General features: G+C 39.0%; 1 protein-coding gene across 1 annotated transcript in view; it reads left to right on the plus strand.

The window, feature by feature from the left end:
* Positions 1-13,655, plus strand: part of COG6 (component of oligomeric golgi complex 6) — a 101,517-nt gene extending 87,862 nt beyond the window's left edge. The window contains exons 16-19 of the mRNA XM_077810697.1: positions 4,453-4,560; positions 5,511-5,564; positions 8,934-9,013; positions 13,420-13,655. Coding sequence (XP_077666823.1) covers positions 4,453-4,560; positions 5,511-5,564; positions 8,934-9,013; positions 13,420-13,567 — 390 coding nt within the window. The 3' untranslated portion in view covers positions 13,568-13,655. The remainder of the gene's footprint in view (positions 1-4,452; positions 4,561-5,510; positions 5,565-8,933; positions 9,014-13,419) is intronic.
* The last annotated feature ends 10,177 nt before the right edge of the window (positions 13,656-23,832 follow it).

Consider the following 23,832-nt stretch of genomic DNA (forward strand, 5'->3'; position numbering starts at 1 on the left):
TCAAACTTGGGTGCCTAAAGTTAGGCTTCTAAATCCATATGTAGGCACCTAAATGAGGCATTATTTTCATAGGTGTCGAGCAGCCCCACTTCCACTGAGATCAGTGACAGCTGAAAGTACATAGCATCTTTGAAAATTACACCTCTTTTATTTAGGCACCTAAATATTGATTTTAGGAGCCACATTTCAGGCACCCACGTTTGAAATTTTGACCTATGTTTTTTATCAGAAAGTAAACCAATATAAGTGAAAGTATTTATTATTCCAGTCACTCATTTTTTAAGACAAACGATCTGAGATAGTGAAAACAAATGGAAGTGTAAATACCAATATGCAATATCCCTAATTATCTACTCCTGGGGGAATTCTGCGCCATTGCATGCGTGCATAATTAATGTGCCATGGATATTTTTAATTTTATCGCAGAAAATAGTTTTGCTGGAAAGTTGCTGCAGTTCCGCCTTCTGCCCACTTCCAGCCCGGTAGAGAAGAGAGAGAGCCTGCAGTGCCTTCTTCACAGCACCTGCCGGACCAAGTCAGGAGACAGGGGATATGAGGAGACAGACAGCTTGGGGATGTTGGGGGGGGTCGGTCACAGACAGAGGCTCATAAGGGCTAGTGGGGCAGAACAGACTGGGGCAGAGTCTGAATGGGAGTGAAGGCGCAGGGCCACAGGAGGGAGGAAGGGGTGCAGGGCCACAGGGGAGAAGGGGGTGGCTGAGTGGGGGCACAGGGACACATGGGGACAGGGATTGCAAAGTCGCATGGAGTTGAGGGGAGGGGGCTGGCTGAGGGGGTGCAGGGACACATGGGGACGGGGGGGAGGTGCAGGACCACATGGGAGAAGGGAGTTGCTGAGTGGGGGCACAGACACATGGGGACAGGTGGAGGAGGCAGGCTGAGGGGGTGCAGGAACACAAGGGGAAAAGGGTGCATGGAGAAGGAAGGTGACTGTGTGGGGGCACAAGATACATGGGACAGGGAGAGGATGGAGGGAGGGGTGTCTGAGTGGGAGTGGAGAGACTCGTGGACAGGGGGTGCAAGAACGTGTGGTGCAGGGACACATGGGGACAGGGACATATGTGGCTGACTGAATGGGAGAGGCTAGGGATCAGCCAGGGTCTGCATGGAGGAAGCACCCTAACAATCCCTGCCTGCCCCCCCCAAAAGCACCCATTCCTTACTTTTCCCACCTATACCCAATAACCCTCCCAAGTTCACACCCAGGCTCCTTCCCAGCAATTACTTCCCTCTCCCTCAGTTCCTCCATTACCCCTGACACCCCCAAGCCTTTGCAACTGCTTCTGAGGGGTGCAAGTAATATGGTTCTGTATTGTAGTTTAAATGAATTATTACTATGAGTTCTATATTAATATGCCTAGTAAGGAATCTATTTGTCAAAAAAAAATTCCTGTATCTTTTTTGTTGTCTGTATTGTTACAGACATACTTGCTGACAGGTATTTTGAAATAAATTACCAAAATAATTGAAACTTGTATGATTATATTGTGATATTTTGACAAATAGAATATGCAGAATTTTAAAATATTGTGCACAGAATTGTATTTTTTGATGCAGAATGTTTGACTTTTTGGCATAGAATTCCCCCAGGAGTAATGATCAAAGTATGATCATCAGTCAGTGTTTTGGGTTTTTTTTTTAATCTCCTTACTCTGAAGCGTCAGGGATGACCATGGCTAGAGATTGGACAGGGAGAGCTAGGGCTCTGAGCTGGCACCAGGCATTCTCTCTTTCAGGTGCTTGGCTGGCTGGTTCTTGCTCACATGCTCAGGATTTAATTGGTCGCCATATGTAGGGACAGGAAGGAGTTTTCCCCCAGGCCAGATTGGCAGTGACTTGAGGGGTTTTCATCTTCTTCTGCAGCATATGAATGTGGATCATTTGCCAGGACTATGTGGGTATATCTCACTTAATCATTTCCCTGCGGGGGAAATTGGGCACTGGTGCACCTCAGTCCCTCCTATTCTCTGTCTGTGGTATATAATAGTTTAGTCTTCTGTGGGCTGTAATACTTCGGTCTAATTTTGATTTTTGAGTTTACTGAGCAGGTGCTTGGTGGTGCTGGTGGCCTGTGATATTCAGGAGGTCAGACTAGACAATCTGGTGATACTTTCTGGCCTTAAACTATGATTATGAGTAATCAAATTCTGTTTCCCTGAACATGGGGCTATATCGTTTTTTCCCCTAGTGCTTGTTTTTACTTAACATGCCAAAATAATATTTTACATATTGTAATATTTTGAAGTAATAAATAATGTTAACACTAGCCACAGTTCACTAAGACATTTAAAAATATATGCTTTTTTGATTGTTAATTTTGGGACACATTTGGCACAATCCATCTTCAGATGTATAGATCAGTGGTTCCCAAATTTGTTCCACCACTTGTGCAGGGAAAGCCCCTGGCGGGCCGGGCCAGTTTGTTTATCTGCCGCGTCTGCAGGGTCGGCCAATCGTGGCTCCCACTGGCTGCGGTTCGCTGCTCCAGGCCAATGGGAGCTGCTGGAAGCGGCGGCCAGTACGTCCCTCAGCCCGCGCCACTTCCAGCACCTCCCATTGGCCTGGAGCAGCGAACCGCAGCCAGTGGGAGCCACGATGGGCCGACCCTGCGGACGCGGCAGATAAACAAACTGGCCCGGCCCGCCAAGGGCTTTCCCTGCACAAGTGGCAGAACAAGTTTGGGAACCACTGGTATAGATTCCTTATGCCCGCAACAATTTTGCACTGCATCCCATGTCCTGATTTTGTTCTTTAAAATGTTTCCCAACAGGAAGCACAATTACAGGGGGTTTCTTTGGACAAGTTTTTAATTAGTGACTCTCCTGTAATATTTCAGAGGGTTGTGGAGGTTATCTCTTGCTCCTCTTCATTATCACTGCTATGTCATTAGCAATAGAAACTGTGGCACTTGAAGCTGGCCATTTAACTAATAAAAAAAATTCAGATTGTCTAAAACCAAACTAATAGTGTGTTGTTGTTTTTTTTAAGATACTTCTGGAATCCATTTATTCTGCTATTCAAAATCTAGAGACTAAGTGGGAAACATTTGCTAGTAACCCGGATTCACTTTCTGTAAACATTTCACAGTTAAAACTAAATTGGAAGGGAAGTCTTGAGGTTATGCAAAAGAAGGTTACTGAATTTGAGATAGACTAGTGTAGAACAGAAACACTTATTGGGGGTATTCATCAAAAATAATTTACTGAATAGGAAAATCGAGACCTTTGAAAATTATTGAAATCACCATATTCAAATGTTAGGTTTTCCTTAGAGATCAGGCTGGAAAGATATATTTTATTATATTTCAGTTTCCATAAATTCATTAGAAAATGATTGATCCTTCTCTGGAGATATCAAAGATTTGTAAGATACCTAATAAAGGTTCTGTATCTGCTATATCTATTAAATTAAATTGGACTCTTTGTGCTGTAACAGAAGTTTTTTGTTTCTTATGTAGACCAGGAGAGAAATAAAGCGAATGGAGGATTATGTATTTTTAAAAAAAAGTATATTTTTTCACTTCTGTCTAAGGCCACTCAAACCTGAAGGAGAAAATTGCTGCTCCTTTGCGTTAAATTGACTGGATTTGGGTTCTTTGTTTTTATCTCCAGCAAAGTTGCAGTTGTACAAAAATTGTAAAATTATTTTATGAATATATGGCGTTTTTGATGTCTCAGAAGTAATAAGGAAGCTTTTTCTGAAGATGATAAAAGCACAGCTGACAGTTATACAGCTCTTCATTGCCTAATTTTTGAATAGGTGCTTGTAGTTAACTTTCTCTTTCTTTAAAATAAAGTAAATTATGCCTTTTGAATCCTATACTGATTGCCTAACATGGTTTAGGTTTCAGTTTTATTCTCTTCATGAAATCTTAATGGTTTCATTTTATTTTTTGTTTGATCTTGTCTTGCACTCTTCAGCATTTTCAGCAAGAATTTGATTTCTTTCATGTAGTTTCAATGAATTATATCATTCTAGTTTTGATATTTTACTATAACTTTTTGAAGTTTTAATTTTAGGTATTAGTTTTTGTCTTTTATGGCTATGGATTTTTCAGATTTGAGCATTTAGGCGACAGTATTACAATGTGGGCAGACCCATGTGTCCAAGTCAAGCCCTGCTGAAGTTAGTGTGGTTTCATCTGTGCACAGGTTCTTTCTTTGTGGAGCTCACTGCAGGATTGGGACCTCAGCTTTTGGCAAAACATCTTGCTTCACTGAGCTCCCTGGTAATGCAAAATAATCAAGATCCAAATTGGCTTTACAAATTAAACCTTGGTTTTCTGTAGTGCATGTGATTTGAATTCTTAGGTGCTCATTCTCCTTTTATTCTGAGTTGATTTTCTGGATGACTACTAAACTGTCACTTTTTAATTAAGAACAACTTTTATTTAATGTTTCTTTTAAGTATTTCTTCCCCTCCAAATTTCAGATTGAAGCACACTTGGATACGCTAATAAATGAACAAGCTTCCTGTGTGTTAACTAGAGCCGGTCTAAGTTGCATATACAAATCTGTGCAGCAGCACAAACCAGAGCAGGTAAGTATTTACTTTTTCAGCAGCCAATTGAGTACTTCGTTTTGCCTGAAACTGTTGAAAGTGTGATGCTATCTGTTCTCTGTGGCTATCCTAACTTCAAGACCGTCAGAACTAGCGTGACACAAATAAGATTTTACTATCCATTGAGAACCTGCAATCTTAGCTCCTGTTCACTCATCTTTTTATGTAGCTAATTTGTTAACTACAGGTATTATTAAATTCCTTTTTCTCTTCAGCTAGATTTTTATCTTGTGTCTTTTAACTTCAGTGAACTCAGAATTCTCTGAATAGCTTCGCATGATTAAAAGTGATAAATTGAGCATGTGTTTGAAGAGAGGGTAGTTAGTGTATTGTTCTATAGAGGAGGATACCTAGAGATAGGTTTCTTGTTTCCTAAACCAGTAGAGGGATTGATTTTGAGGGTGTGTGTGTGTGTGTGTGTGTGAATGCCCCAACATAATGGGGAAATAATGTTAAACAAGCATTTTTAAACATGGCAATCCCCATTAAGATGCTAAATTTGATTTCTTGGTCATCAGAGGCCCATTTCTATTCTAAGCCTATTTTCAAACTCTGTTCTACATTATATTGATTCCATGAAACAATTTGTAATACAGCAGAATGGTGGAGATTGTAATGATGTTGTCTGTGGTAATGAAAAGGGAGGAGGAGGTGGTTGGGAGGACAGATGAGGAGCTCAGTTTTAGTTATTTTTAATTTAAAGAAGTGATAAGAAATGATAAATAGTCTGTTTTAGTGAATGTATTACTTACTGTTTTCCTGTACCTACAGGTGTAGTTGTTGACAGTCATAACAGGTAGTCAGACATGGTCCCTGCCCCAAAGAGTTTACAATCTAGCCTTGGATTACAATAAAATCTTAATCTAGGATTATTTTCACATTTTATCCACTTGTTTAAAATGCTGCTTTATTTGATTACCTATTTTTAGGGGCCCCTGGCAAATTTGCCTAGCTTGGATTCAGTGTCACTGAAAGCTGCAATGGTGAGCTTTTTGCAATTTCATGTTCAGCTGTGTTGTTGCTATGACTTTTAAAGGAATACTGTCCAAGTTATAAGCAAAAATATTTATCAAAAAGTCTGTGTTTTGTCTTTGGAGCTTAATATCTGTATTTCTTCTATAAACATTTTTCAATACATTCATCAGACTCTGAGGTAAAAAAACATTCTAAAAACCATGCATAATATACTGAATTAAAGTTGTAGATGACAGAAGGAACTTCTAATAGAATTAAGCCAAATTGTGCATTTGGTTTTCGTCCTGTGACCCTTTAACTATGTTTTCATCTAGCTGTAGGTCTTAACAAATCAATTATACTGTTTGGAAAAGAAAAATGAACATTTATCTTATACAGAAATTATTCAAGAATAAAATTGGGGTATTTTGATACAGATGGTAAGTGTGTTATTACAAAACTAATTCAGGGACTTCAAGAATTGACAATATTTTTCAACTGTTTCCCATAGCAATCATGTCACAAAGAAATTTTGTAATGTTGTGTTGGGTCATAACTAAGGCTGTTGATTAATCGCAGTTAACTCATGCAATTAACTAAAAAAAAATCGCAGTTAATCACACTTTTAATCGGACTGTTAAACAATAGAATACCAATTGAAATTTATTTAATATTTTTGGATGTTTTTCTACATTTTCAAATAAATTGTTTAATTACAACACACAATACAAAGTATACAATATTCACTTTGCAAATATTTGTAATAAAAAATAATCATATAATGTGAAAATGATAAACAAAAGATATAGTATTTTTCAATTCACCTCATACAAGTACTGTAGTGCAATCTCTTTATCATGAAAGAGCAACTTACAAATGTAGATTATTTTTGTTACATAACTGCACACAAAAACAAAAGAATGTAAAACTTTAGAACCTACAAGTCCTGCTTCTTGTTCAGCCAATCACTCAGAAAAACAAATTTGTTTACGTTTACAGGAGGTAATACTGCCCACTTCTTATTTACAATATCACCAGAAAGCGAGAACAGGCGTTCGCATGGCATGTTTGTAGCTGGCATTGCAAGGTATTTAGTGCCACATATGCTAAACATTTGTATGCCCCTTCATGCTTCGGACACCATTCCAGGGGACATGCTTCCAAGCTGATGGTGCTCAATTAAAAAAAAGAAAAAGTAAGTGTAAATTAAATTTGTGACTGAACTGCTTGGGTGAGAATTATATGTCTCCTGCTTTGTTTTACCCACACTCTGCCATAATATTTCATGTTATAGCAGTCTCGGATGGTAACCCAGCACATGTTGTTCATTTTAAGAATGCTTTCACTGCATATCTGACAAAACACAAAGGAAGTACCAATGTGAGATTTCTAAAGATGGCCACAGCACTCGACCCAAGATCTAAGAATCTGAAGTGTCTTCCAAAATCTGAGAGGGAAGAGGTGTGGAACATGCTTTCAGAAGAGTTAAAAGAGCAACAGTCAGATGCGGTAACTTCAGAACCCAACCACCAAAAAAGAAAATCAACCTTATGCTGATGGCATCTGACTCTCATAATGAAAATGAACGTGCATTCGTCCATACCGCTTTGGTTCGTTATCGAGTAGAACCTGTCATCGGCATGGATGCATGTCTTCTGGAAGGGTGGTTGAAGCATGAAGGGACATATGAATCATTAGTGTATCTGTCACGTAAACATCTTGTGATGCCAGCTACAACAGTGCCATGTGAACACCTGTTTTTACTTTCAGGTGACATTGTAAACAAGAAGCAGGCAGCATTATCTCCTGCATATGTAAACAAGCTTGTTTGAGCGATTGGCTGAACACGAAGTAGGACTGTGGACTCGTAGGCTCTGAAGTTTTACATTGTTTTATTTTTGAGTGCAGTTATTTTTTTTGTACATAATTCTACATTTTTAAGTTCAACTTTCATGATAAAGAATGCACTACAGTACTTAAGTGAATTGAAAAATACTGTTTCTTTTGTTTTTTACAGTGCAAGTATTTGTAATAAAAATAATATAAAGTGAGCGCTGTATATTTTATATTCTGTGTTGTAATTGAAATCAGTGTATTTGAAAATGTAGAAAATATCTAAAAATATGTAAATAAATGGCATTCTATTGTATAACAGTGCTATTAATCACGATTAATTTTTTTAATCGCTTGACATCCCTAGTCATAACTTGTTGAATTACATTAATCTTGCCTCACATAATAGAAACCATCACACTCTTCTGAAACACTTGTATTTAAATTTAAAAATCCATTAAATTGTGTTTTGGAATACTTTCGTTGTTTCTAGTAGTGGACCTTTGATCTTCTGAAGTAGTACAAATATAAAATTATTTGTGAACTGGTAGTAAGACTCAAGTTTCTAAGCCTTGAGAAACAAAATTTTACTTATAATGTTACACTGTGAAACATTTTGAATTGCTTAGAGCAAATATTAATTCTAATGAGTTCTAATCACTGAAATTTCTTTTGCCTGAGTGCTTTGAAATACAGGGATTATAGCTATAAATGATAGGGAAAAGTAAAGCTTTCATTTAATGCAAGTAGTTCAGTGAAGCTCAAAAGTTAGGTACTGGGCGTATGTCACAGTTGATTTTTTGTTTGTTTTTGGGGGGTGTTAAGTTTCATTACACTGTAGATTTAAAAACAAATGATCAGTTATTGCTTTTCATCTTAAACAACATGCAAAAGTTAAATGACACAGATGCAATCTCACAGTTCAACAGCTAGCTATAAATGAACTGTCAATCTTCTCAGTAAACCTTTACAGTACAGTTTGCTGAAAAGGTGACTACCTATCCACAGCTACTTGGATTCAGTGATTTCCATATGAAACTTGCTGAGTTCATAAATGAAAAAAGAATTTTTTTTCCTGAGTTCTAGCCTTAAAAAACTCAAACTGGGTTGTGTAGGTCATGCTGTATATTTTGATTCATGCATTGTCACTATTAATAAAGATTCTGCAGACTAATATCTGCCCTCGGTTATGTTTGTGTAACCCTTTTTTCCTCAAATGTTGCTGTTAATTAACACCAGTGCAACTCAGTTGTGTTCAGTGGGATTGTAAAAATGTTTCTGCAAATGCACCATAGTTAATAATGTTGTTAGTTAATTAGTGAGAAAAAAAATCAGTTCATTCTCTCATAGCTATATTGTATCTGTAGGGCTAATACAACTAAATAGTATGTGTGTGTGTATATAGGAGCTAATTGGCTGAGTAAGAAGGTGCCATTTTAACATAGTCACTTTTCAGAGGGGGACTGTATTTTAGAAGAAATTTGCATGGAGAGGTCTGTAGCATGTTCTTGGTGCTTTGGTATGGTGTATGTTGCAAAGCTCTTACTTTTTATTACTTCTTCTAGGTTCAGTTTGATCGTTACCTATCTGCTCCTGATAATCTGTTAATGCCACAACTGAATTTCCTTCTAAGTGCTACTGTGAAGTAAGTGTTTTGACTGAATTTCTATGTTCTGTACCTTTTTAAATGTGCAAAAGTACAGACTTGAGTGGAATATAGCAGAGTATGTTAGAAGTGGAATTATTCTATTGTAAATGCTATTCAGATATGCTTTTAGGTTCTACTTTAATTTGTTTTGGTTACACTTTCTTGAGCAAGTAATTAATAAGGAGTAATTTTATAACTTTCTAAACTAGCTACTCCGGAGTCCATGGACACACTGACATGACAAATACAAATTGGAAATAAGGCATAAATTTTTTAACGGTGAGAGTAGTTAATCATTGGAACAATCAGCCAAGGGTTGTGATGGATTCTCCATCACTGACAATTTTTAAATCAAAATTGGATGGTTTTCTAAAAAATATGCTCTAGGAATTATTTTGAAGAAGTTCTCTGGCCTATATTATACCAGAGGGTAGACTGGATTATCACAGGTTTCAAAGTAGCAGCCGTGTTAGTCTGTATTCGCAAAAAGAAAAGGAGTACTAGTGGCACCTTAGAGACTAACCAATTTATTTGAGCATAAGCTTTTGTGAGCTATGAAGTGAGCTGTAGCTCCCGAAAGCTTATGTTCAAATAAATTGGTTAGTCTCTAAGGTGCCACAAGTACTCCTTTTCTTTTTGGATTATCACAATGATCCCTTCTGGCCTTGGCGAACCTGTGAATCACACTAATCTATTTAGAACATGTTCCCTGTATCACCATCAGTTTTTCGTCTCTGTTGGAAATTTTTAGTTATTTTGTAAGCCTTCCATAAAAGGTTTTTCTTTTATCCCTATTTCTATATCTACTTTACAGAATTCTACAACTTTGTGGCACTGTATTGTAGAATATTGATATTCTTGTCTCATTTAATATAGTGCTGCAATTATTTTTTGCAGAATTTTTTGACTTCTACTTTGAAGTATTAAAGTGAGGATTTTATTATGTATCTCTCCTCTTGTTTTCATGAATATATTTTAAAATATGACAAATATGGGCATAATCAACCCTAAGGCTAGAATATGCCAAGAATTTCTTTCCAATTAAATGTGAAGCTCATGAAGACATTGTATAACACTTTTACATTCAAAAAATTAGATATGCTATAGTGATCAAAAGGTCTCTTGCCACTATTTTTGGCACTTTGTGAAAATACACCGATTATATAGTATCATATGAAAAACTGTTAATATGACATTAAATTTATTGTTTTAATACTACAGAAGTCAGCAGTATCAGCAACATTAACTGTCCATGTGTATCTATGCATTACACAGGACACTGTCTTGTCACTAAAATGGTTGTATATATGATTGAAAAATTATTTTTGCCACCATAAAGTTTAAGAATCACTAGCATTTCCCTCCCCTGCTTTCTTGCTGCTAGCAATGTTGATGAGGCCTGCTGATTAGTGCTCGTTCTTCCTTGTTTGGCATCACAGGAGTTCTGCCTGCCTGATGTGTTGGGTTTTTTTAAGAGACCTGGGCTGTGGCAATGCAAGCTTCTGCACGCTAAAGTGCCTCCGTTTTACAGAGTGACCACCTCTATAAAGTATTTCAGTCTCTATGCCTATCAGCTCAATGGCCTTTTTATTAGAAGCTAAGTAACAAAAGTAATAGGATGTTTTAGTACAGACGAATTATGGGTGCAGTTTCTAGTCAGTCAGCAGCAGTTTTCGCTACTTATCACCTGCTTGGCCTGCATTTGGAGAGGGCCAAAAAGGAGGCCAGCTGAGGTCATGCAGACTTATAAAATGTAGGTGCCCTCTCATGGGATCCCAGTTGGGAGTTGGAATCTCCTGGAGAAACAAGGAGACTTAGAGGAAGTACTGCAAGATGTTCTATCCACGGACGTTCCTAGTCTCTATAGTCTCAGCTAGGTTGCTCCTGCCATAGCTGTCACCCTCAGTTCCTGGAGAAAATTGTGTAGAGTGCCTTAGAGCCCCTCTGTGCAACAGCGGAATTCCATGATGGGAACTGTGACAGGAATCAGAGGAACAGCACCACAGCAATAGCAGACAGGGTCAGGAGACAACCTCAGTGATCTCAGTTCATGGGGAGCTAGACAGACAAGTATGCAACCAGCCTCCCCACTCCCCAGAAAGAGACAAACAAGACCTCCCCCAGTAGAAATCTGGAGCCTTATGGATCCTGCTGCTTGGAGCAGCTGTGGGGTCTATAGTAAATCGCAATTAATGAGCAGCTGTGGGAGCTATTAATACTAGAGTTAATGTGGCACCAGTAGATTTCATATAGGCTGCCAAACCGCCATCACTAGATGTACACGTGGCACTCTTCAGAGAAAAGAAAGGAATGTGGAGCACAGCTAGCATAGCTGGACAGGCCTGATGATGTCAGGACATCAGGAAGACTGTACAGAGAATAGCTAATGTTAAAACTGGGTACAAAATACCCCTATTTTTAAAAATTTATTATTAATACAACAAATTATAGGGTAGTATACCAGACTTCGGATGTGTCTGTGTGAACACTAAGTTGACAGCAAGCTGGGGTATAAATCTGCCCCACGCCAGCGAGCCGAACACTTGTTCTGTCCCACTGGGAGCTGAGAGCTGATTGTTTGTCTCTATAAAGTAGGCCATGTACTTGTAGCAAGAGATGAGCCATATTATTGATTCACTCTAATAATCTATTTGTAACGTTTAAACGCTATAACCAGGAAAAATATTTATAATGTATTCTGTTTTGCTTGTTTCCAAATTAAGATAATTCCTTTAATTGTTTAAAAGCTATGAATTAATATTTTAGTTATGGCTATAATAAAACTCCATTTTAGTTTGAGTAGGAAAACAGAAACTGAAAATTGAAATAAGATGCTATTTTTAGAAAATGCAGTGGTTTGTATTGATAAAAATTGTATTATGTTATGACATCGGAAATCCAAATGCAATAATTAATGACAGATACACCACTGACACCAGTTGTTGAAAAGGCTCAGGTGTTGATACAGTTCAGTACTTAAAAATATTTTTGATAAACTGGTTTTCCATCAAATTATTTTAACTGAATATTATCTTATGTAATTCAGTTTGCCAGCTCCAGATGAGTAGCTGCATAAAATATTTGCTTAAAGATTTTCACACTTCAGCAGTTTTAACATTTTTAGGTTGTGCTGCGAAGAGAGTTGGTAGAAAATGTGAATGTATTCTGTGTACTTGCAGGACTTCTGGATTTAATATTGTGTCTGATCCATTTTCATGTATTGTAATAGTCAAGAAATTTAGGAAATCCAAAGGCCTGATTCTTAGCAGTGTATCAAAAGAAACTCCAATTTAATAATAATTTATTTCTGCTAATCCTATTTGCTATAAATTCTGTTGCTTAGCGTTCAAATATTTAAAAGCAGGGAATTCTGCTGAAAAATAGTTGGAGACTTACAAACATCCATCTTGAGATTCTATTAACTTCTCAAATCCCACTAGTCCAGCTGACCTGGTGCTAAATTGAGACATGGCGTTTGTAGGTGTAACTCTGCTGTCTTCTCTGGAGTTACTGTATTTTACACCAGATGTGACTATGACCCATGATCATCCTGATATCATTGAGAACTCCCAATGTTTGTGAACCTAAATAGCAGAAGTTGCAATTACTGTACAGTTGATCTACATCTAGCTATGTACAGTAGATATGCATAACTATAGACAAGTTATGGTAACTAAAGCAAAATGAATGTACAGGTTGAAAAAATATAACACTAATTCATTGTTTAAAATGCTAAAATATTTCTGGAAATCAGAATGTTATGATTTTAGTCTCCAAACTCTCCTACTTGCAGTAACATTCATTTCTAGCCCTGACAATTAACAAGATAACAGAATCTTAATACTGTTTTTGGTGCAAAGTAAAATATAACAATACACTGGACAGAACTGGGAAACTTTCAAGATATGCTCATATTTGAGCCATGTTGTGAGAGAGGATATCACAAGGGGAGTAAAACATTTTAGTGGTAGTTTTTTTTATTTTAAAAAAATAGCAGCTGAGGAAAAACCATTTGATAAGATTAACATTCTATTTATTAGTAGTCCCAGCAAATTGCAGGTAAGAAGATCATGTATGCAAATTAAATGTAGTTTATTCCATTCTTTGTAATTTCTCATGTGGCAGATACAAAGAGGCTTATTCCATGCTTATCAAGATCACATATGTGGTCTTATGTGTGTGTGTGTATATATATATGTGTGTGTGTGTATAGTACACAGATGCAAAAAACGTTTTTGTTGTAAACTCTAAGCTGATTATTTTCACTGTTGAAACAAAGGACTTGTGATGCATCCAAAAATCTTGGATAGTGGAAAATCTTCCACACATATTCTGTTACAGATTTAATTTCTTGATCGTAACTTTACTGTACACTCTGTTCACATAACTTTTTTGTTTTTTAGAGAGCAGATAATAAAACAGTCCACAGAACTGGTCTGCAGAGCCTACAGTGATATATATGCAGCCGTGATGAATCCAGTCAATGAATATAAGGATCCGGAAACCATAGTACACAGATCTCCTCATCAAGTTCAGTCACTTCTCTCATAAACTTATTTTCCAAATTATGTTGCAGAACACTTACTGTAATGTTACTTAACATTACATTCCCTCAATATTAAAGCCCTGAATATTTTCAGTCTGCTTTTATATTTTTGAATTTTGATTATAACCATGCAGTTACCTTGAAGGGCAGTGATGGGGTTTTGTTTAATATATCTAACAGAAGTCTGGCCATTTCTATACACTTTGTGTTGAGTCTGTCTATAATACTATAGACAAGATAATACTATAGACAAGAACAAGAATATAGATTAATAATTATTTTTAATTTATTCTTGGAAAGGAAATGAAGGACCATGACAACTTTTCTGATTAGAAATGAAAAATAATAGTCTGCTACTTACTACACCTAATCTTTTGAATAAGATGTTGAAACACTCTATCTTTTGACGTCATAAGTGAACTAGCCAATACTCTTTTAATTGCTGTTTTTCTTGCTTTTTTCCATTCTATTACTAGGTGCTTTATTCAATAGCCTATTGCAAGTAAGCATATTGTTGTTGTTTGTATTGTCATAGCATATAAGAGTGGTAGTCATGGACCAAGACCCCATTGTGCTAGGTGCCGTACAAACACAGAACAAAAGAGTTTCCCTATTAATAATACATAATTTGGATATAGCTGATACACGTCTGAATATCTAGAAGTAAATCAGCTTTACATCCTGTATGTCATTTCAAAATATTTGGCACTGTGGCATACTAAGATTCTTTAAATCCCTCTGATTTCAAGTCTCTGGAACAAGGTAAAAAAATCAGTTTTGTTTGTTATTGGTTCTGGTGTTTTTCTTGATGCCAATGGTGCCCATACCAAAAAAATCTAAATTCAGAGAACAAATCATTGCCTTGCAAATGTAAAGGAGAATTTAGAAGTTTAGTAACATAACAATAGAATATAATTCACAGTTAACAGGGAAAATAATTCAGACCATTAGGCAGTTAAAAATTTGTAACATATTTCCAATAAGAACAGGAAATACAGTAGATTCCGCTTACTAGTACCCTCTCAGTTGCCAGCAAATAGTTGCTATTATCTAGCAGTTGCTAATAAGCAGAAGGCAGGTTTGCTAGGCAACAGCCAGGATAAGAAGTGCTGGGGTGTGTCTTCCCTGGCTGCAGCCCTGCAAACCTGCCTGTAGGCAAGGCAGCAGCGGGGAGGAAGGCTGCAGCCTGGATGCCAGGGCTTTCTATATGGCGCTGTGGGGCTGTACCATCCCTCTCCCTGCTCTCTCCAGGGATTGGGAATCAGCACGTCCCAGCACTTCCTTCCCCACATGCAGTCTCCCGGCAGGATGCAGCACAGGGAGAGGTACCATGCAACTGCGGCATTCATGCTGTAGTCCCCTTCTCCGCTACTGCCCTGTTCACAGCCTCCACTGCCAGACCACAGCCCCTTACCTCCTGTGCAGTACCTGTGCACAGGCAGGTTTCCAGGGCTGCAGCCCCTGAAGGAAGTGCTGGAATGGTCTGATCAATGGTCCCGGGCATGTTTCTGGGACGTCAACCAGGGCAGGAACGTTCAGCACTTCCTTCTCTGGCTGCAGCCTTGCAAACCTGCTTGCAGGTGGTGCTTTTCTTCCGAAAAACATTGGCAAGGGCACTCTGCTTATTAACAATCTCTGAAACCCATTAACGTTAAAGTCAATAAGATGGGATTGGCTCCTGGCAAAATGTTGCTATTAACCAGAAGTTGTTAATATCCTGGTTGCTATTAAACTTAATCTGCTGTATTTCAATTACAATACTTTTCCTGTTCCCTCACACATGATGCACACAGTCTGCACGCTCATGCAGTCTGTGGTGTCATTCACAATGTGGGCTGGATGTAAAATTCTGTAGAAACCCTGCATATATCCCAACAACTCTTGCATGAATCCATAAAACCTGCTGGGGGTGTAGTTTTTAGTTGGTCATAGTGCATTTTTCTCTTATTCTAGAAGCTAAAGTGATGAGCCATTTGTGTTTGATTAAATGATTTTTCTTTAAATAATACAAATCATTAAACAAAACAAAACAAAAAAGTTATTTTTAATCCTTGCTTGAAAGCTATACTGTTATGGCCAGAGTGTCAGCAGTGGCTTTGGGTACCATTGGAAAATGAAGAACTGTTTTGTATGGTGGTCAACATTACATTTTGTCTTTGCAAGCCCATGGTATCACTGTGTGTATTGCATTATTTAGCACAGAGAGTACTTGCAAAACAAATAGATATGAACTACTTGCCTTTGTAAATAAGTTACTGGTGACCAGTGTAGGATTTTTACTCTGTAATCCAGAATTTAATAATTTTTCTTTTCTCAATCCCACTTTACTGAAGAGGGAATTTGTTTGAAATAATTATTTATTCTATATGCATCTTTATATTAACTGAAAATCACAGATCTGTTAGGAGTGATCCACAGAAATCTTATGGAATTAGTGAATCACCTCTTTGCAAACATTTTTTAAATGGTGTAGAAAAAGTCCACCTGCTCTAGGAGTAACAAATTTGTTCAGTTAATCATGTTCAAGAGATTTTAGTGGTTAACAAGTCTGCAGTGGTTCTCTTAAAAATACAGTTGGGATCAGTTGTACACTATAGTGCATCGCCAGCAGTTCAAACTGCTCCTCTACAACGTAACTCAGGGTGGGTTTGTGCAAGATGGTGCAAGGTTTGCAACGGTACTTGGCCAATGAGTGGAGTGAGCAAGGGAGAGTCCCTGCTCCTCTCTCCATCCCATCATTAAATTACTCAAGACAGTTAAGTCCAAAGCAGACTGTGTGGAGTTACAAAGGGATCTCACTAAACTGGGTGACGGGGCTACAAAATGGCAGACGAAATTCAACATTGATAAATGCAAAGATGGAAAAAATCATCCCAACTATATATATATATATAATAATGAGTTCTAAATTTAGCTGTTACCACGTAAGAAAGAGACCTTGGAGTCAAAGCGGATAGTTCTTTGAAAACTTCCGCTCAATGTGCAGCAGCGGTCAAAAAGGCTAACAGGATGTTAGAAACTATTAGGAAAGTGATAGAAAATGTCTTATTGCCACGTATAAGCCCATGGTGCCCTCACATCTTGAGTACTGTGTCTAGTTCTTGTTGCCCAGTCTCAAAAAGGATACAGTGGAACTGGAAAAGGTGCAACTGCCAGGAGACGTTGTGATGGCCAAAAGTATAACTGGGTTCAAAAAAGAACTGGATAAATTCATGGATAAGTCCAGCAATAGCTGTTAGCCAAGATTATCGGGGGCTCAATCCCGCACTTGGGGCAACCCTAAAACTCTGACCGCCAAAAGCTGGGAGTGGAAGATAGGTATATCACTCCATTAACTGCCCTTTCTGTACGTTCCCCAAGAAGCTTTGGTACTGGCCACTGTCAGAGACAAGGTACTGGGCAAAATGGACCATGGTCTGACCCAATATGACAGCTCTTACGCTTTGTATGCCAGTGTGGCAGCCAGGCACAAGGTGTGCATTTGTGCCTTGTCACTTCCATCTAAAACCTTTATATCTGTAACCTGCTTTTCCTAGAAACCAGCTTTTCTTTTTTTCTTTCTATGTTTGTGGTTCCAGTTAATTACATAAATATAGACAGCTATACTGCAGATGATCTATGCTTCCAGAGGGAGAGTAAAATATTTAATAGAAAGTTTACTGGATTTCCAACTGACCTGTTAAGAGACAGTGAAAACATTATTATAAATTGCTTCATTCAAGAAATCCTGTCAGGAAAATCAGAGGTTACCAATAAGGGATCTTTATACTATGGAAGAAGGAGGCACAGGTGGGAAACCTTCCTTTGGGAGACCTCTGTTTCCTTGTTTTCTTTTCCTCCAAGGTTTTCTGTAGGAGGTGGAAAATGGGTTGTTTCAGGTGCTTCGGTTTAAGCTGGTGCATACTTAGATGGGATGAGCTACCATTCACATAGAATTTTGTATTATGTATTTTAAATTTGTGGGATGTGCATTGTGACGAGTTGGGGACTCTGTACAGCTTATGAATTCTGGATGATATGATGTATCATGACCATTACTGTGTCACTGTAAGCCTATACGTGTGTGGATCCGCTATTGCAAACCAGGCATACTGCAAGCGCACACTGCAGACTGAGAACAGTGGGAAATACTTAACGTTAATGATAGTGCTTTGACCACACAAAGGTTATGTTAAAAGCTGACTGCATTCTAAAAGAAAACCAGTCTTCTCTGAGGGATGTTTTTGGAGCAGTGGAAAATTACCAAACACAGAATAAAGAAAGCAGGGATTTAAATGAGGAAACACACAGGAACGGAGAGGGTGCAGTTGAGGGACTCTGAGGGAGAGCTGGGGAGGAAGACTCCATGAGGGAGAAGCCACTCAGTATGTATCAGCCTGCATGAGGCAGGGAAACCCTGCCTGCCTTCTTGAGCCCAGGTGGCCTTCCAAGGGAAAGGTGAACTAGCGAGGGGCATTGCAGCTAGGATTTTTTTCTAACTGATGCATACTCTTGTGCTTGATATGATTAAGAACAAGAAATTTTGTTAGACTCTGGGCAACACATCTGTGTTATATGCTTCACAATTACATGTGCCTCCTGAAAGAATTAAACTGTAAACCAGAAGGCTCACATTTTTCCATGAGACTCTGGGACAGGGTGTGTTTAAGAAACTGGAGTATCTTGGGGGTCAGTGCTGGTTCTGGGGGCCTAGGACACATGGGCTGAGAAACTCTGTGTAGGGGTTGCAGACAGTCATTGCCCAGGAAATGTGTCAGAGAGGCCAAGGGAGGGCAAGATACAAAATTGCTGAGACCCAAGGGAGGCTTAAACCATGGAAGGATTGAGGCACCCAGAGGCTTGGCATCCCCTCATAGCAGTGCAGTAGGTGGCCTGCAGGGGGCACCTGACTGAATCTGTGACAGGCACCTATAGAGGTTTATATAAATAATATACCTCCATGCCAGTTATGTGCTAATCAGCTGCCACATCGACTGCCCAGTGTATGTCTGTAAAAGAATCAGTGGCAGAGAAGAACAGCAACTCAGAATTTAATCCTAGAAAAATAGTCCAATCCAACTATCTGTTAGGAATCAACTGCAATGGTAATGTCACAGGACAGTGATCCTCTTCATTTTCTAGTGTATTGTATATACTTTACTGGCATAATATAAAAGAACTAGAAAATATAAGTGTCCTAGATCTCTTAGAATAAATGACTCTGATCTGTTATAAATGTGATTGTTATGGGTATTTTGGATCTTTAAATAATTTAAAGGGAGAGTAAAAAATATGGTATCATTTTGAACTCTTAACATCATGCAAGGCAAGAAATCCATCAAGCCTGGAAAAGGCTTCATATGGAGAACCCAGCCCCAATTCATAAAACACATCTGAATTGAGAAGCTCCCAAGGAAAATAATTCTTCAGTACTTCTCATTCATCTGTTACCAGGTGAGATATCTTCAATTGTTCGATCTTTACATTACCATGATATGTATGGAAACAGTTTTGTTGAAGTTATGTAATGTGCTGTATATACTATTGTTTAATTAACGTGTTAAATTATGGGAATTGCATAACAAGTAGAAAGGACAATAAACATGGGCTTGCGATAATAGATGCACGAAACGGAACAATTTTTTGGCTTTGAAGTTTAAGAAAGACTAAACAAATATTTCCTCCAGTCACAGAAACTGACCGCAAACGTCAATAAGCAGTCAACAGCTTGCAAAAGGATTTGTGAGACGTTATTTGCTATACTTGAATCCATGCTGAGACTTCTCCATGGTGTGCCTCAACTAACCCTTTCATCCTTTCCTGTTAGTAATGTAAAGGTCATAAAGTTGTAACTTTAAAAAAATCAATCGCAGATTTTGGCTTGATCAATAGAGGTGAACAACAAAGGATCATAGGTGAGAAAATTAGTCAATAAAAGCTGGAGTAACTGTTTAGGTCTTCCTTGGTGGTGATGCCTGATTTTCCCTCTTATTCTCTGAAAAGAAAAAAGATTTTGAGCTTTTTGTTTGTAGTTTCTGATTTGTAAAATAAAAGTCAATAAGGAAAAACCTGCCCGTGTTGATCCTGTAACACATATGCATCAGAAAATGGGAAGCAGTGTTGTCCTTGCAGAGGGCCCAAACCTGCGGACGCCTGCTACTCAACATTAGCACTTACACCTGTAAGCAATCCCATAAGTATTGTAACAAATGGGATTACTGGTGGGGGAAAGGACTAACTTTCACTTATTATCATTGTATGCAGTGTTGTTGTAACCGTGTTGGTCCCATGATATTAGACAGATAAGGTGGCTGAGGTAAACTCTTGTATCGGATCAACTTGTGTTGGTGTGAGGGACAAGCTTTTAAGCTTCCACGGAGGTTTTCTTCAGGTGTCCTGATGCTTTCACATAGGTTTTGCTTTCTTGTGTGTGTGTGTGTGTGTGTGTGTGTGTGTAGTTATAATATGTAACCACTGAGAAAAGTAAAATAAAAACTGCTTTCATAACAGTAGCAGGAGCCATGTTTATATTCCTTGTAGAGTTAAACATATGGTTAAGGTGTTATTAATAAGCAGGTTTACATATTGCTGCTTGTAGGCTATAACGGTGCATTTCCCATACACCATGTTGTGCTGAAACTACAGGGGGTGTACTGTGTTAAAGTGCTGGGTTTTTTAGAAGCAGCTTACTTTTAGCCATAGAGATTTCAGGCTAGATTTTCAGAATTTGCATGCCTATGTTTTAGGCCTTGGGTTTCAAATACTGTACCTGATGCAGAATGTCGATGTTGTACAAACACACTTTTGGCATCTCTGCATATTGAAATCTGTTCTTTAAATACAACTTTCTGTTTTTAAAGCTCCATTGTACAACTGCTTTCAATTTGAACAGGTGTGGATGCACTCATGTTATTAATGGTCTATCAAAATCAAATTGGGGAAGCCAGTGAATTTTTAAAAAAGTAATTATTTCAAGAGGATTCAATTGACAAAGTAGAACCAAAGTAAAAGCAAATACAGCAACTGAGCTGAATTCAGAAGAAAAAAATGTATTTTCAATGCCATATTGTGCACATGTAGGGATAGGTTGGTGGCATGTTGGCAGGAAATAAGTGTTTACTCGTGTTTTTGTGTGCGTGTGTGAATGATGGCACATTACACCTTTCTTGATGTTTTTACAATAGTGTATTCTTCTTCCACATGGGGGTCTAAGATACTTCATCTCTTTAATCTGGAGAGCCACCAGTTTGCCAACAAGAAAATAAATCTTGCTATTGTAACCTGACACCTTCAGTCCTGAAAAAGTGGATAAGCACCATGTTTAAAACTGAACCAAATATTCCACTCTGCAAATTAGCCCACAGAAAGTGCAAATGTAGAAACTACCCATCTCTGTTCACACACAGTGGCCTCTGAATCCAGCTCTCCTGTACTGCACAACTGTTACCTCACATGACATAAGGCCAGTTCAAGCTTTCTTGATATATACGTTTAGGCTGAGCATGAGGAAAAACTTCCTGTCAGGGTGGTTAAGCACCGGAATAAATTACCCAGGGAGGTTGTGGAATCTCCATCATTGGAGATTTTTAAGAATAGGTTAGACAGACACCTGTCAGGGACGGTTTAGATCAGTGGTTCTCAAACTTTTTTTTTTCGCAGACCACTTGAAAATTGCTGAGGGTCTTGGCGGACCACTTAATGATCTTTTGTACCATTAGCTAATTATTGTAAAGTGCTTTGGATAAAAGCACTATATTAAAAAAAACCCTTAATAATAATTAACATTTTTTTGTTCTACAAATAAAAGCACAAACTCGTATTTTAATATCAGTAATCTTACCTTTCTAATGCAATGGATGTGCCCTCCTTCCCCTGAGCTGGGGCTGGGAAGGAGAGGGGTCTCTCCCTCGCAGCCGCAACCCGGGTACTGGGGAAAGTCGCCTCTTTCTCTGGCTGCCGCAGCCCTGCATGTCCCAAATTCCCCCCACCTCCTCTTCTCACCCCACTGCCCCCTGCCACCTACCCCCTATGCCCCCCAAGGCCACCACCTCACCTTACATGTGCATCTTCTCCAGGGTCAATGCACCTAATGAGTGGAGCCACACCTGTGCAGCTCCACCAACTATTTGGGTGGCCCTTCATTCTCTTGTGTGCGACCGCCCAGGCGCGAACCTTAGTGGGAATTGTCAGTGGACCACCTGAATGGAGCTCGCAGACCTCTGGTGGTCAACGGACCACAGTTTGAGAACCTCTGGTTTAGATAATACTTAGTCCTGCCATGAGTGCAGGGGACTGGACTAGATGATCTCTTGAGTCCCTTCCAGTCCTATGATTCTATGATACTTTATCCCACATACTTTAAAATAATGCATCACTGTTTATCTAGTTCTAGATTAATCTTAATCACAGGTTGAAAAGTCTGTGACATGCCATATTGACTCTCGTGGCAGTGCTAAAATAACACTAGATTGGGGAACTAGTAAAAGTTTTACAGGGCAATCTCATGAAATAACTAAACAGGAAATAAATATTCTATGCTTTTAGAAAGCTGGCAATCCCAGCTGCTTAGTGATGTGACACCTCAATTTGTCTTGGCAAGTTATTTCAAAAGCTTATAATTATGTCATCTGGATTGCCATCTTGCTTAGTTTTTCCCCACTTCACCTGCAGTGTGATTTTAGCAGCTGTTTTCTCCAAGTGACAGTGGTAGAAACAGTTGCTTTATACTTTCGGAATGCTTGGAATGTCAACTTTCAAATGTTATAAAGTATTAATCCTGAATTTTAGCAGTCCGTGAGATTTGCTGCTAAAATCATGTTACAGTTTACGTGGGGAAGGAAAACAAGATGTTCAGGATGTGATTTTTAAGGTCTAAGATGATGTGATCTCGTACCCTCGCTAAGTGGTAAATAGTGGAGTCCTTTATTGAAAATCTTGTCTTAAGATCTTATCTTTATATATTGGCCCAGACACTATGTTGATTGGTGCTGTATATGGTGCTATGTAGACAGGACAACAAAACAAAAGAGCAATGTGATTTTTACGTTCTGATCTCCCACCAGGATTGTTTTTTATGATTTCTCACAACCTCGCGACTATCCCAAACTCTGGGAGCCCTGGATGATCTCTTTAAAATTACACTCAGAAATAAGCACTCACTTTGTTTACTCCCACATAGAATCATAGAATATCAGAGTTGGAAGGGACCTCAGGAGGTCATCTAGTCCAACCCCCTGCTCAAAAGCAGCACCAATCCCCAATTAAATCATCCCAGCCAGGGCTTTGTCAAGCCTGATCTTAAAAACTTCTAAGGAAGGAGATTCCACCACCTCCCTAGGCAATGCATTCCAGTGTTTCACCACCCTCCTAGTGAAAAAGTTTTTCCTAATATCCAACCTAAACCTCCCCCACTGCAACTTGAGACCATTACCCCTTGTCCTGTCCTCTTCTACCACTGAGAATAGTCTAGAACCATCCTCTCTGGAACCACCTCTCAGGTAGTTGAAAGCAGCTATCAAATTCCCCCTCATTCTTCTCTTCTGCAGACTAAACAATCCCAGTTCCCTCAGCCTCTCCTCATAAGTCATGTGTTCCAGACCCCTAATCATTTTTGTTGCCCTTCGCTGGACTCTCTCCAATTTATCCACATCCTTCTTGTAGTGTGGGGCCCAAAACTGGACACAGTACTCCAGATGAGGCCTCACCAATGTCGAATAGAGGGGGACGATCACGTCCCTCGATCTGCTCGCTATGCCCCTACTTACACATCCCAAAATGCCATTGGCCTTCTTGGCAACAAGGGCACACTGCTGACTCATATCCAGCTTCTCGTCCACTGTCACCCCTAGGTCCTTTTCTGCAGAACTGCTGCCTAGCCATTCGGTCCCTAGTCTATAGCTGTGCATTGGGTTCTTCCATCCTAAGTGCAGGACTCTGCACTTATCCTTATTGAACCTCATCAGATTTCTTTTGGCCCAATCCTCCAATTTGTCTAGGTCCCTCTGTATCCTATCCCTGCCCTCCAGCGTATCTACCACTCCTCCCAGTTTAGTATCATCCGCAAATTTGCTGAGAGTGCAATCCACACCATCCTCCAGATCATTTATGAAGATATTGAACAAAACCGGCCCCAGGACCGACCCCTGGGGCACTCCACTTGACACCAGCTGCCATCTAGACATGGAGCCATTGATCACTACCTGTTGAGCCCGACAATCTAGCCAACTTTCTACCCACCTTATAGTGCATTCATCCAGCCCGTACTTCTTTAACTTGCTGACAAGAATACTGT

Source organism: Eretmochelys imbricata, chromosome 1, assembly GCF_965152235.1.
Source record: "Eretmochelys imbricata isolate rEreImb1 chromosome 1, rEreImb1.hap1, whole genome shotgun sequence".
Classification (NCBI taxonomy): Eukaryota; Metazoa; Chordata; order Testudines; family Cheloniidae; genus Eretmochelys; species Eretmochelys imbricata.